The 14,381-nt window shown below is 43.4% G+C and overlaps 1 protein-coding gene across 1 annotated transcript in view; it reads left to right on the top strand.

The window, feature by feature from the left end:
* Positions 1–14,381, top strand: part of ELAPOR2 (endosome-lysosome associated apoptosis and autophagy regulator family member 2) — a 99,454-nt gene that overhangs the window by 75,241 nt on the left and 9,832 nt on the right. Inside the window, exons 9-16 of the mRNA XM_086474532.1 lie at positions 2,883–3,063; positions 4,148–4,276; positions 5,247–5,337; positions 6,494–6,596; positions 7,821–7,958; positions 8,244–8,507; positions 9,420–9,593; positions 11,086–11,275. Coding sequence (XP_086330658.1) covers positions 2,883–3,063; positions 4,148–4,276; positions 5,247–5,337; positions 6,494–6,596; positions 7,821–7,958; positions 8,244–8,507; positions 9,420–9,593; positions 11,086–11,275 — 1,270 coding nt within the window. The remainder of the gene's footprint in view (positions 1–2,882; positions 3,064–4,147; positions 4,277–5,246; positions 5,338–6,493; positions 6,597–7,820; positions 7,959–8,243; positions 8,508–9,419; positions 9,594–11,085; positions 11,276–14,381) is intronic.

Genomic DNA, 14,381 nt, shown 5'->3' with positions numbered 1-14,381 from the left:
GTCCGATAAGATGATGGCTGCAGTCCTCCTGAAGTGATGGGTGTAGTTCTGTTGAAGCAGCGATCTTGTAAAAGGGTCTGCTCTTCCTCCGAAGGTCCAGTGGTAGGTAAGGTAGGTAGCTCTTGTCCTCTGGAACTCTGGGGGTGGGGGGGTGGGGGGGGTGGGGGGTGGGGAACTCCTCTGGGAATCCAGTGGAAGAAGGCTGCTAGGGTGTTCGAGATCTCAGTGTATATTTAGCATGGAGCGCTTGGCTCCTTCCCCCCGGGCGGAGCATCTCACAATGGGATGGGGAGTCGTGAGGCAGTTCCTTGATGGGCCATTAACAGGAGATAGCCCAGGAGCCAGTTATCGATGGGTCAGGCGATAAGGCATTGTTGTGCCCATTAACAGGAGATAGTCCAGAGGGAGGAGGCAGGGAGCACCGCCCCACCTGGTCTCAACAGCTCCTGAAGATGGTAATAGAATACTTTTTGGGCACATCTTACACTGTAACCTAGGACACCTGGTCAGCCAGTTCCAAAATGCAGCTAAGATTTCATGTGTTTTATTAAGGAAGCACCAGTGAGTTTAGCCCCAGAGCTGTCAGGTTCTGCAACCTGGTCTTGACTCACTGATTCTTGCTCTGTTAACTGCCTGTAATCACAGAATTTTAGCAGTTGGAACAGACTTTGAAAGATCACCTAGTTCAACCCTCTGTAATGATTTGAGGAATTAGCAGCAGTGTTCACTGCTCCACCCTTGGGTAACTGCTTTAATTGCAGCCTCCTGCAGATTACCCTATCACTGCTCTGTGCGATTCTGGCACTGAATAGGCTCCTACTGTTGACACTCGTCCTGCCTCCTCAGTGACCTTTCCCTTCACTTATGAACTTCATCAGAACACAAAGTGGGTCTTTCTGCAGACACCCTTCTTCTTCCAGTTGCAACAACATGTGTCATAGACGCACAGGTACTGGCTGGGTTTTCAGGACTGCTTTCACCGTTTAGTGCGCTGCATCCCTGGGAATTGATCCGGGTTTGCTGTTCTTCCCAGACATCTGTCCACCTGACACAACTCAATGAGAGGCCCTGAGTCTGTAGCCCATCTTCAGGTGAACAGTGGCTGTGAAATATCAGCATAAAGGCCTATTAATCAATGGATTACTAAAACCAGCCAGGTTTTTCACTGGACATTAGATTGGTGTCTCCCTCCTGCTATCTCCACTCCATGTGTAGAAGGGGCCTCAGGAGATTTAGGCACTTGACTCCTATTGACTTTTCATCTACTTACTGCTTTAAAAATCCCAGGCGGATTGCTTCAGCCCTAGTCTTAGAAACTCTCATCTGCGTGGCTGTGGGCACTCTCTGACCCTTTTCTCTCTGCTCAGATGCAGTAGGATTGCTTTAGTGTGTACAGTGTGTCTGGGCTCTTGGCAATCACACAGGTACTTTGCCAGTTCCTGAGCCTTTTTATTTTAAATGCTGTGCACCCTGATGCTGCTGAAGCGTTTTTGGAGCAATACCCCAGAAAATCCTCTGGGTGTTCAGAAGCAGCTAGGGCAGGCGGATCTGTAAGGGACAGATGCCACTCTGACAGCAAGAGCAGTCCCACTGAGCAAAGTGAGCAAAGCAGACCCAGCATCAGCGGCCAGATTCAGCCAAGGTTGCCAGACAAGTTCATAGTGATAAGGCATGGCCAATGTCAAGCTGGGACATCAAGTCCATGGGTCAGTCAGGATGGGGGTCAGCCAGGGTACATGACGTGGCGCAGGCACGGCTGCAACACAGCACAGGCAGGGACAAAGGGCAAGAGCCTCAGCTTGATTGCAGCTCCCAGGAGCTGGGGCCTGAGCCTGCACTGAGGCTTCTTCTAGCTTTTTGTCAAAGAGTTTCAAAGTTGCCCAATACTTCTTGAAGAGCTCTTGTGTTATCAGAGGGCTAACGTTGAGCGCAAGCAGATCAACACCCAGGATGGCAGAGGCATATGCTCAGAGCTCTGGATAAAATTCATAAGGTGAAATCTCCCCTGCCAAGCTCTGTACCTGTGCCTCTGGCCTCAAGGATCCGTGGTTACACTGCTGGGACCAAAGGGTGGAAGTACCCAGAGGAGGAGCTGTGGCCAGGTTAAAGTCTTGCCAGTTGGGTTTCTCAGCTCTGGAACTCAGCTAATTTTCTTCTTGAGATATTAAACCCTTTCAGGGATAGACACAATGTCAGTTGAAATTTGAAACTCAACTTCATGGGTGTTGCATCTCACCTAAGACTTTTTCTGAAGACAGAAAACTTGGCTCTTCAAAGAGAGGTGATGACAGAAAGACAATACAGTACAGGACTGACTCATGTTAGTGGTCATAAACTGCTCTTTATGTGATGTAGAGGGACTGGAAAGGGAGAGCTCCTGTGTGTGGTTTTGACATTTGCTCAGTTTTCAAAGAACAGGCCAGTATGGAGAAAAAATGGAAAACTTGTGGTGTTCTCTGCTAACCTATGCCTTCCCAATAAAGGGCTTTTATAATGCAGAAGTTATATTTTGGGTTACTATGGTTAAAATGCAGAGATTGCTTATGCAGTTGTCAGAATTATTTATCTGATGTTCCTCAGAAACATTTTGATGGGAAATTTCTATCCATTCATAGATAAATAGGAATGAACAGCGGTAATTGTTTTAAGATTCATGTTTTTGCTTTGCTTTTAAAGTCTGATATCTTGGAATTGCCTGTGAACCCAGTCATTTCTGTTTCTCTTCTCCACTATTCCCTTTATTCTCCTGGATGTGCAAGGTCTATTTTTTGCCTGAAACATTGGGAATACCCTAATCTCATTTACAGGGGGGACCTCGATTAGTGCATTTAGTCCTAAAGCTTAATAACACACCATGTGAGCTCAGTGTCTTCTCTTTCCAGACTCAGATCATGTACAAATGGATTGAACCCAAGATCTGCAGAGAGGATCTTCCTGATGCATTGACCCTACCTCCTTCTGGAGAGAGGAAGGATTGTCCACCCTGCAATCCTGGCTTTTACAACAACGCCTCGTCTTCCTGTACTCCTTGCCCACCAGGCACCTTTTCAGATGGGACACAGGGTACGAGTCCACAAAAAAACTGCTTGTGTCCCCTAAAGCAGTGGTCTGCTTGCACATGACTTAGTTTTATGACACATCATCGTAAGATAGAGTTCATTTTGCATAAAATTCTTATTAAATACCATTGGAGAGAGAGAGTTGGATATCTGGTTTCTCTCTGAAGTCCTTTCTTATCAGGGATTTCTGCTCTAAGTTGACCTGCTGTGTTCTGGGTGCATTTCTTGGCTGATAGAAACATCCTGAGGGTTACTTTAAGGGATTCTGAGAAGGGAATCAGAACTTTTACAGTCCGTAATTCCTCCTCACCCATTCTTCTGTCCATGCCAAGTTCTTGCCTGTGAAAATCTCATTTTAAGCGCTGTCAGATGAGTACCCTGCCAACATTGTCTAGCCTAAACTCTGGCTTGTTGATTCTGAGGTGTATTGGCCAAGTGGTCACCTACAGCATTTTGTGGAAACTCATGTTTACCAATATGATCAAACCTCCTGCTGAAGCCATTAAAAAGGAAGTGCAGCTTGGGGGATCAGTTGCAGATTGCCTACCATGAGGTTATGATCTGCAATTTATAAAATGCAGGTCTTGTTTCTACTCTTCTGGTCCTGATAAGTCTTTGACTGTTTGATTCTTACCTTATCAACACTTATAAATATCTAAAGGGCATGTGTCAAGAAGATGGGGCCAGGCTTTTCTCAGTGGTGCCCAGCGACAGGACAAGGGGCAACGGGTACAAACTGGAGCACAGGAAGTTCTGCCTGAACATGAGGAGGAACTTCTTTACTCTGAGGGTGACAGAGCCCTGGAAAAGGCTGCCCAGGGAGGTTGTGGAGTCTCCTTCTCTGGACACATTTCTGTGTGACCTGCTCTAGGCTAACCTGCTTTAGCGGGGCAGTTGGACTAGATGATCTCCAGAGGTCGCTTCTAACTCCTACCATTCTGTGATTCTGTGATTGTAAAGAAATAAATTATTTTCTTTGCTTATTACTTTCCCCAGAAAGTAAAAAAGAAATATCTATATTCTTTAAAACATTGTTTGAGATGTGCTTTGCTTGTGTGATTTCCTTTTTCTGCCCTCTCACTCTGCAGAGTGCAAAGCCTGCCCTGCTGGTACTGAACCAGCTCTTGGGTTTGAGTACAAGTGGTGGAATATCCTGCCAGGCAACATGAAGACGTCTTGCTTTAATGTTGGCAACTCAAAGTGTGATGGGATGAACGGTGAGCCAAACTCCCTGTGTTGTTATGTGCCTGCCTTTCTCCTGTGCTGATTACTGTTGTAATGCAGCACCCATCAAAATGAGTATGCTCTTTGCCGCATGAGTCACTACACAGTTTCCCCCCTTTTCTTTAATTGCACTAGGCTTGAAATTTACTATAGGAAGCGATGTCACAATATAACTAAGAAGAAATAAAAAATCTCCTATATACCAGAAGAGGGCAGGAGCTGCAGCCTGTGTGAAGTCCACTCAGATCAGGACCTATCCCACCTTAGACTGTGATGCATTTGAACATCCCCATTGAAAAAAATACAACTATATGACTTCTCTCTAGTTTATCTCCTTTTGTTTTTTGTGATAACTATTCCCATCGAGGTCACCCATAATTCTTTTAGATAACTTAATTAAAGCCTGTGGTTTTGTTCATTTAACACTCAGTTTTCTCTCTGCACATGTGCTAAGATGCAGCAGAGAGCAGTCACAGATCATCAGTGAAAATGTTCCATTCAGAACTTCTCCCACCTCTAGCCTTCTCTGAAAGATTTTCCTCAGTCTGATCCGCCCTGTCAGGCTGATGTAACTCAAGCTTTAAATTATGCGTGTTGAGCACAGGGGCACTGAAGCATATGCTTAACGTTTAACACATAGATTCATTGATTCATCTGTTTTAAGGCTAGAAGAGATCAGATGGATCATCCCCCTTGAGCTTCAATCGTGTAGGTCAGGGAATTTCTATTGCTTTGCTGATTTCAAGGTGACATTTGCCTATAAAATCAGCAGTTCATACAATTGCTAAAATTTTTCATTCAAAAGCATTATTATACTGCTCTATAGTTTATATCAGACATCTTTAAAATTTACTAAAGTACTAAATTTCTTAAAAAATGTAAAGTAACATAGTAATTTTTTTCCATATGACCTGGAAACTATCAATTTCTTCATGCTTTTTCTTTTTTTATTGTTCGGCAAAGGTTGGGAGGTGGCTGGTGATCACATCCAGAGCGGGGCAGGAGGCTCTGACAATGACTATCTTATCTTGAACCTGCACATCCCGGGATTTAAGTAAGGAACGGGAGTTTTTTCATCTATTTCCCATTTATTGCTGTCTCTTACACCTATTTCACATTACCCCTGGAATGAACAGAGTTCTTCATTCTGAAGTGCAATGATTTCACGAATGAAAGACAAGAGGAAACTTGGATTTTTTTCCTCTGTCCCCAGGCAGCCCAATGTAGCAGACGATTCCGTAAGACCTTGTTTTTTTGCAGTGTTTCCTTCAGTCTGAGATGCCAACAGGTTGGCTGTCTGGGAACTGAGAAAAGATATTCCAGTTCCTCTGTTTCTAAATTAGTCCAAAGTAACCAGCTAAACTTGCCATGGGGTGTATACTGGTGCCTGCCCTGAAGGAATTTTACAGAAACCCCAGTTACTTCGTGCTGTAGCTCTGGGAAGCCTGCACAGTCAGTGCTTCCCCTGAAGCCAGTGGAGCGATGCAGGCACCGTAGGAGAACAGGACAACCCACCTCTCCTGGACCCTCAGTCAGGATGAAATAGCTGCCTGAGGTGCTTGTGTCTCTTTGCAAAAAGAGTGGTCTTAGACTCCTAGCTCAGACCAGGTGCCATATTAAGATGGATAAGGTATGGCAAAACGAATCTCACCCTCCCTTTGCTGTCTCCCAGCTGAGGGGGCTTGTGACTTCTTACACCTAATGAGCAAACCCTGATTTTTATTTTACAGCATGGGCAAACAGCAACTAAAATAAAAGAGAAGTAAGAAACATATCTGTGGAAAAACTCGGCGTGTCCCAGTTTAATGTTATTTAGTACTTTGCAGGGGAGCACCCTGAATACTCCTGGTTTGCATGAAACTCCTGAAAGCTTCTCCCACCAGTGGAGGGTAGATGCAATTAAATCAGTGTAAATAGTTTAAATATATAATGCATTTAAGCAAAAAGATTCCCTACCAGTATGGTCTAATTTGGGTGTTAATTCTAAGGAGGGAACTGTACCATAAAGAAGTCAGACACTTAAAAAATAACCCTGCTGCACGCCACTGCAGAGCCGCTGTGCAAGCCTGGCCTCCACGGTTCTGCAAGGGCAGATTTTATGTGACAGGACTTTGATGGTTTCCTCGCTGCACGAAAAGTAATTTGAAGGATTGACTGCTGCCTGTCTGGAGAGCACCTTGTAAATGTTTTGTTCCTTCTCTGTTAAACAGACCTCCGACATCGGTGACAGGAGCAACTGGGTCAGAACTAGGACGGATTACTTTTATTTTTGAGACCATCTGTTCAGCAGATTGTGTGCTGTACTTTATGGCGGTAAGTGAGACCTCTCTCTCCATGACTGAGGGCTGAGCCTGGTATTCCACACATCACTTTAATACCTCTACATAGGCGTGATTAGTTGCACTTGGTTTATTATGACTAAGATTAAGTATGACATTAGTTTAATACCTGTGGTGCCCTTGCATGAAGGCTTTAATGAATGAAGCAAAATTCCTCTGCTACGTGAGTTGTGAACCATTCCTGGTTATCTGTGTATTTTATAAGAATTCATTGGACACCAAAAAGCCAAATTTTTCCCTGTTAAACTGACTGATAAAATTCTCAGTGTCCCTCTTATAGTTGAGTTAGCCTCTAGAAGTTTAAAAGAGTCGCAAGTCAAGATGTGGGACAGAGGGACAGGAGGCATAACATCTGGAAATTTAGACTTGATCCGGTCAGTGACATGGGGGATCAGTAGGGCAGCAGACAGATGTTTGTTTGTGAAAGCAAAGTGCCATGCTTTTTACTTTCCTCATCTGCTTATTGAAAGTCTGTCAGCTGAGGAAGGTAACTAGATCTGCGACAGCTCCCTCATCCCTTCCATTGAGAAGGGAAGCTGGTCCTGTTCTGTATTTAGCGGTACTTTAAAGGAACCTGCTCTTGATTTAAAGAGAATTAAGTGGAAAATGGGCGGTAATTTAAAGGAATCTGCCTTTAGTGAAAATTTAAGGGAATCTGTTTTAAAGGAAAAGCGTCTTTCACTGGAACATTTACAGCTGATGGAGAATAAGAAACACGAACATAGACTGGACGGGTTTTTCTCGTGTAAACTTTGACGCTATCTTATTGACCTCAGTTCTGTTTCACTAGAGACACCAACAAAGTAGGTATTCAAAGATGGCAGAAACTACAATTTTTCTTTGAATTTTGGTTTTCCTCTTTCTGTGCTCAGGTACACACATGTTTTACATAAACAGAAGATCAAATCTGAAAGGACCACTGTGCTGGATCTGTCCTCATAACATTTATGACCTGCTATAGGACTTTGAACTTAACTGTTGTGTGAACTAGAGTATCTTTTGGAATAGACACCCATTCTCGATTAAAAAAACGCCAGCGCTACAAAAAAGAATAAATATGTTTGCTCTCCATTATTGAATGTTAAATGTAATTGTAAAGTCCTTTATATATATTAATCTCTATATTATAAACCACTGGTGTTTAGTGTAGTATGAACACGCCTCATTTTTTTTAAAAAAAATTATGTCAATTTTATAGGATGTTAATCGAAAAAATACCAATGTGGTGGAATCGTGGGAAAGAAGTAAAGAGAAACAATCCTACACCCACATCATCTCCAAAAACGCTTCCTTCACGTTCACCTGGGCCTTTCAGAGAATAAACGAGGGCCAAGATGTAAGTACTTTGTTATGTACAGGGCTTTACAGCATAGCTTTCCTTGGAAACTCGCTGCCAGAGCTCTTGCCCTCCATTGAAGCTCACCAGCTTCTTGTAAGGGGTGAGTGGGTGTCACCATGTAGTAGCCCTTTGGAGGTAGGTGTGGATAAACCATCCATGTTGAAAGACAGACACATGCGTAAGTCGATCCCTGGACTGGTGCACTGGTGCACAGAGATGTGGTTAGTGTTCAAATGCAATGGCATGATGACACCAGGGTGGTTTCCTTGGCTCTCATTCCAGAGCAGACAGTTCATCAATGACATGGCAAAGATCTACTCCATCACGGTGACCAACGCAGTGGATGGAGTCGCCTCTTCTTGTCGGGCCTGTGCGCTGGGCTCCGAGCAATCTGGCTCATCCTGCGTGCCCTGCCCGGCAGGACACTACATTGAGAAGGAGACCAGCCAGTGCAAGGAGTGTCCAGCCAATACCTTCCTGTCCATTCACCAGGTCTATGGCAGGGAGGCCTGCATCCCGTGTGGGCCTGGCAGCAAGAGCACCAAGGTACAGAAACTGAGTGTCTCTGAGCGATGGGCAGACAGGGTTTGTTGCAATATAACTGCTCAAATGGCCGGTTTAATGCTTTCCTGCAGTTATATTCCTTGCAAGCAGTCCAGAATAATGATAACCAATGATCCCACTCTTCCAAATAGGTCCCTATTCTAATTTTGTGTTTGTAAATATGCAATAAGAAGTTAAAATTGACAACATCGACTCAAAAAAAAGGTTCATTTCAAGAAGCTGTACTGGGGACTGCCTAAGAACAGGGCAAACATACACATTACTTCCACCTAAAACTGTCCCAGACTCCTGATGTTTTAAACTCGGGGACTTCCTCAGCTGGATGATGTTTCTGTGCCTTTAGAAACCTATGACAGGTTCCTCTTATATGAAATTGCCCTTAAGCCTAGATAAACATTTATCATGTGCATCATCCTTTGGCAAGGAGCTGCACAGGAACTTGAAGGACTGCTCCAATTTGTTCATATTCTGCCTGTCTTCAGCTGGGTTCACATTCCGTCCCTGTTTCTTGAGCTGTTTCTTGTGTTCCCTTTGCAAGATGCAAGCGTAGCTGAGGCCATGTTCTGGTCTATCTACAGGGCTTTAAGCTGGGACATTGTATTCTAAAAGCCCCCGCAACAATACAAAGCAAGAAACTGCATTTTCTTGGCTAATGCAGCGGACAGCACAAAGGCGAGGCTTAGGGAGCATTAAGTCCTGATATGTGATTGCAAGGGACTGAAACAGGAATGGGAATTCTCCCAAGGGAAAGGTGAATTACAGGAACAGGACAAAGTTCCCCTCCATCCTTAACAAGGAAAGCAGTTCTGTCTGCACCTGCATGCTTTAACTCCCAGGTGAATGGTTTGCTGCTGGTCCATAACTGATCTCTAATGGATGCCTCTTTCTCTGAAGGACCACTCTGCCTGCTTCAGTGACTGCCTGTTGTCATATGTCAAGGATAACCAGAGCCTGAATTATGATTTTGGCAACCTCAGCCAGGTAGGCTCGTTGATGAGCGGACCCAGCTTCACCTCCCGAGGGACCAAGTTCTTCCACTTCTTTAACATCAGCCTGTGTGGGAATGAGGTGAGCTCAGCTGTGTTGAGATTTGGGGGGATGAACCAATTTGCTGCCTGAGCTGATGCTCTGTGGGATCACACTGAGACAGGACAAGGGCTCGCCTTCAGCTGAGCTGTCACTGATACCATGAAAACACTTCCCTCTGGATCTTTGTTGGCAGTGCAAGAGGACTTTTGAGTGGCCAAGTGATTTTCCAGAGCAGAGGTGACAGTGTTTTAGGTATAAGTAAAGCTCAGAAATAAAATCCTGTCACATGCCTAGCTTTTCTGAGTTCTTGTGCCTTCAAGTCACTTGGGTCACAACCTTGACCTTTTGTGCTGCCACCAAGGAACTCGAGAGAAGAGTCTGAGTCTTTTGGTTGCCAGCTTCTTTCGCTAAGTTTCCTTCATGACTTGGCTGGAGATGTTGCTGTCAGCAGAGCCCCTGGTCACCCTGCTGTCTGCCAGTGGCCAAGATGCCCGTTGCTGACTTTGATTGCAGCCTTTTAAAGTGTGGAAAAATGTGTTTAGTCCATGAGTGCAAACAGTCTCTGCCCCAGAGTCAAGATTTTTCTGTCTGCAGCTTGGCCTGTACCAGAGCACGTTGTCACATACATGAATTGAAGTTTCAGAGCAGTACCAGTGATGTGTATTGTCCCATGAAAGTCAATGCCTGTAGTTTATGTTAATGTTCAGCCCTGTAAAGTTCTGAAGTCTCTTTCCCATGTACCAAAGGATTTGCATGAGTTGAGGCAAATGAGTAGTGAGATTTCTCTACAGTGTTTTGCATACTTTTAGGCTCAAAAGTATGTGTGTTTAAGTACCACTCGGATTAGAGCTGCTAACAACTAGATCTGCAAAGGTACAGCTACTCCCCCGTGGCTCTGGTCTTCATTTTCCCAAACTACTACAATGGTTCTATAGCACTACCAACTGTATGATTAGGTTGTGAGTGCTTGCCATTTTGTCAGGACAACCGAGTCTGGTGATTTGTCTTTCACTGCTGTTGCTCTGAGATTCTAGCACTGGTCTTGACATGTGACATTAATGCAGCCTTAGTGAAGGCTATATATCTGCTTAGGGATTTCATGTATTTGTTCTTTGAAAATATTTTATCTGGATTGAATCCCGAATAAAGAGGTATTCTGCAGTATATTATTTAAAGGCAAGGGAAATATGGTTTTTCTTTGCAAGCCACTTTATGGTGCTCCGCAAGTAAACACTGTGCTGTCAAGGTAAACAAAGAAGAGTCCTTCATAGCACAGGTTCTGATAAGACACATACCTGAGGTGACACCGTGTTTCTGGGTCTGTACAAGGCTTTAATCAGAGCTTTCACAATGGCACAGTTTGTTGTTGCAATTTGTCTTTCTCATGATAGAAACATCAAGTTGATTCTAAGGTTCAGTAATGAAACTCATCCAGTTTGCAATCAGGAAGTTAGCAATCTTTCCTTTCCCAAACTTTTCCGTGTCTTATCAACAACCAACAACTTCCCCATTCTTTCCTGGTTGTTCACAGGGGAAGAAGATGGCTATTTGTACTGACAATATCACAGATGTTACTCTGAAGGACATGGTTGCAGAATCAGAAGATTTTTCCAATTTTGTGGGAGCTTTTGTCTGTCAGTCCACCATCATCCCATCGGACAGCAAGGGTTTCCGAACAGCCCTGGCTCTGCAGTCCAACAGCCTTGCTGACAGGTTCTTAGGTACATGATTTGTCTTCTGCTTATTGTTATCATGGGTGTACTCTCATGTATTTAGGGCTGCAGAGTAAACGCTTCTTGGCTCAGCAATGCTGCATTACCTTGGGAGAAGAGTGAGGGGGCAGCCCAAGGTTCAGTCCCACTTTGTTCCTGAGCTGTCAAGTAGGTCTGGACAGATGCCGTTGCTTTGTGCTGCTGTTTCAGTTCAGCTGATGGCTTGAAGAGAAGAAGGGCTGCCCCCATTTGTTGTTTTCCATTCCCATATTGCTCACTGTTCCCTGTGTTTGGTCTGGTGGGTCCCATGGTGCATAGAGATTCAGCACAAAAATCTGGAGAATGTAATTAAAAAGCACTGGTTTTCTTTCATGTTTCCTACCTGCCTCATGCAGGGCAAGACCAATCACTGTAGTAGTCACATTAGTCCAAGTATTTCTGCCCATGCCGAGTCCCCATTTGGGCAATTTCAGAAGAAGCTGGTGCTGAGACATAATTAGGCAAGGAAAGAGGAGGCTTAGGGCAGCATGGGGCCATGCACATCATTAAGTCTTGCATTGCTCCGGCTCACAAGTTCCCAGAGTCTGATGCCAGATTAGACAATGAAGTCATTTGGTCTGCTCACCTATCCATTACAGGCACTGAGTGTTTGTACTTTCTCCCTGGCACTAAGCCCAGAAACTCATGTTTGACAAAAGCACGTCTTTGGAAGAGCATTCAACCTGAACTTTTAAGACTGCCAGAAATAAAAGCTTTGCCACAGTCATCGGTACTTTTTTCCACTGGTAAAATACTGTCTCTGTATTTTGTTTTAAAGCAGACTTGTTCCCTGTTTGAATGTGTCTGGCTTCAGTTTTCAGCTCTTGCTTCTTGTTATTCTTTCTCCCTTTCACACCCACATTTTTCTCCTTGGAGAAATATTTTGTGTACTGGAATCTTCACACCCTTCCCAGTCTGCTTTTCTGATAAACCAAGTAGACCAATTTCTTCTACTTGCTATCGTGTATTTCTCTCAAGCACCTGAAGAATTTCTGAGGCTCTTTCTGCCTTGTTATTCTATTTTCTTAAATCATGGGCATCAGAATGGAATAGTATTCCAGTATTAAATTCACTATAATGGCAATAAGAATCACTTCTGTATTTGTATTTACACGCAAGGATGAAATCCCTGAGTCCTTCTTTTTCCAGACTCCTGGGATTTCATGATGGTTTCCTGGATCTGATGTCCACTCTAGATCTTTTTCAGAGGTATACTTTCCAAGGGAAAATCTCTCTTTCTTAGGACTGGCCTTCATCCCTTGCTTCACTTGTCTACGCTAAATATGTTTAGTTTGATTGGGACCTGCTTACCAAGTGGACTGAGTTGCTCTGTATTTTATTCCTGTTCCTCTTCATCTTTGTCTCATCTACAACTTTACCCACAGTGATTATATAGTTACTTGCAGATCCCTGATGATAATCTTGCACTTTGGGACTTCAATATCAATGACTAGAAAAGCCTGGAGATATACCACATTTGATGACAATTTCCCATAGCCAGATAATTTCATAATTAGTTAGTTAAATAATTTTTAATCCAGAGTGTGCACTTAATTGATATTACACTACTAACTTTTTAATTAGAATCTCGTGTGGTAATTAGTGAAATACTTGATAAATTTACATAATTTTCTTTAGCAACCAAATTTATCAGCACTCAAGGAATGAAATCAGATTTGTTCAACAAGAGTTGTTCTCCATGAGTTCATGTTGACTGTCACTCATTATGTATGTATCCATTAATAAGCAAAAATAAAGCCCATCTTCCACATACCGTTCCTGTTATTTTGCCTCATCATGTTAGCCAACTTGTAATTCGTCTCACCATATCCCCTCTCCGTCAGTCTTTTGACATTTTGCTATCATTAAGCTCTATTAAAGGTCACTTTTTAGGTATGGGTTTGCTAGTTTACAAGCGTGCATGCCAAGTAGATGCCAATATCCTCTGCTGCCACTGAAGGAATGAGGTGTTCAGTCATTGTCTTGGAAAGTAAGGAGATACTCCTGATTTTTTCCTAATACAGACAAAAGATATGAAGCTCTTCTGCTGCCTTTTCTTTATCACAATTGTTACATTTTAAGATGGTTGAAGTTTGCCTTTCCTATTCATAAGATGTCCTCTTATTTCTAGTATTTCTAAAAAAGCTCCAAACTTAGAATTTTTCTAGTGCTGCCAAACACAGGCTTTTCTCTGAAGTCTTTAGCATCCGTTATCATTTTTCTGTAACTCATAACTTTTTATTTTATTCTCTATTCCCCCTCCATTAAGCTTGTGCCAATGTTTTTATTTGAATTGGTCTTTTAGCGCTGTTCTGATCCAAGGTGGACTCTTAGTCAAAGCTATTGCCACTCTTGAGAGAGCCATTGTGGCTTTTTAGCCATATAATTAATATCCTCTGAAGAATAACATTTATTTTTTTTTCACATGATTTTGCTGTTAGTGTTCTTATTTTTGAGAAACTGCACCTTGAGATGCCGTCTCTACAGTACTACATGTTGGATGGTAATATTCTCTCATTGCCTTTGTTGAATATAGTAAGTTCCCTAGGAGCTATCATCTTCCAGTCTAGTGAGTAGCTAACCTCTGTCCACTGTGTTGCAATCCAGATTTAAGTTACCCTGCGTTTGATGCAATGTCTTTGATGAGAGGAAATGATCATCCTTGCTGAGGTCAGTGTACGTTCTTGGAAGGGAGGCCCCTCCACAATAACCTGATATCTTTCTGCATGTGCTCTTGATGGTTGCTGCAGCACAGCTCATTTTGTTCTGTCTGGTGATGTGATGCTGTCTAGCTGCCCCTCACCTGCAAGACCTCCTGAGCAATGTTACTGAGCACATTGATCCGTGTGCTTTCATAGTCCCAGGCTCTGACTTGTCCTACACCAGGTAGTAGTGTCTAGTTCAAACTGTCACCTTTGTTGTCTACTGTGTTTACCTAAGAGGGTTATAACCAAACATGGATCTTCCAGCTGTGTGAATCATCCTCCCAAATGTAATGCCAGTCAAATCAAAGCCCTGAGAATTCAGCTAGACTGCCTGAACTGTTGCAAGAACAAGTGGAAAACTTCTTTTCTTC

The sequence above is a fragment of the Leptosomus discolor genome, chromosome 1, assembly GCF_034619465.1.
Source record: "Leptosomus discolor isolate bLepDis1 chromosome 1, bLepDis1.hap2, whole genome shotgun sequence".
NCBI classification, from domain to species: Eukaryota; Metazoa; Chordata; class Aves; order Leptosomiformes; family Leptosomidae; genus Leptosomus; species Leptosomus discolor.
Note: the sequence above shows the minus strand (reverse complement) of the source record. Positions and strands in the feature narration are given on the sequence as shown.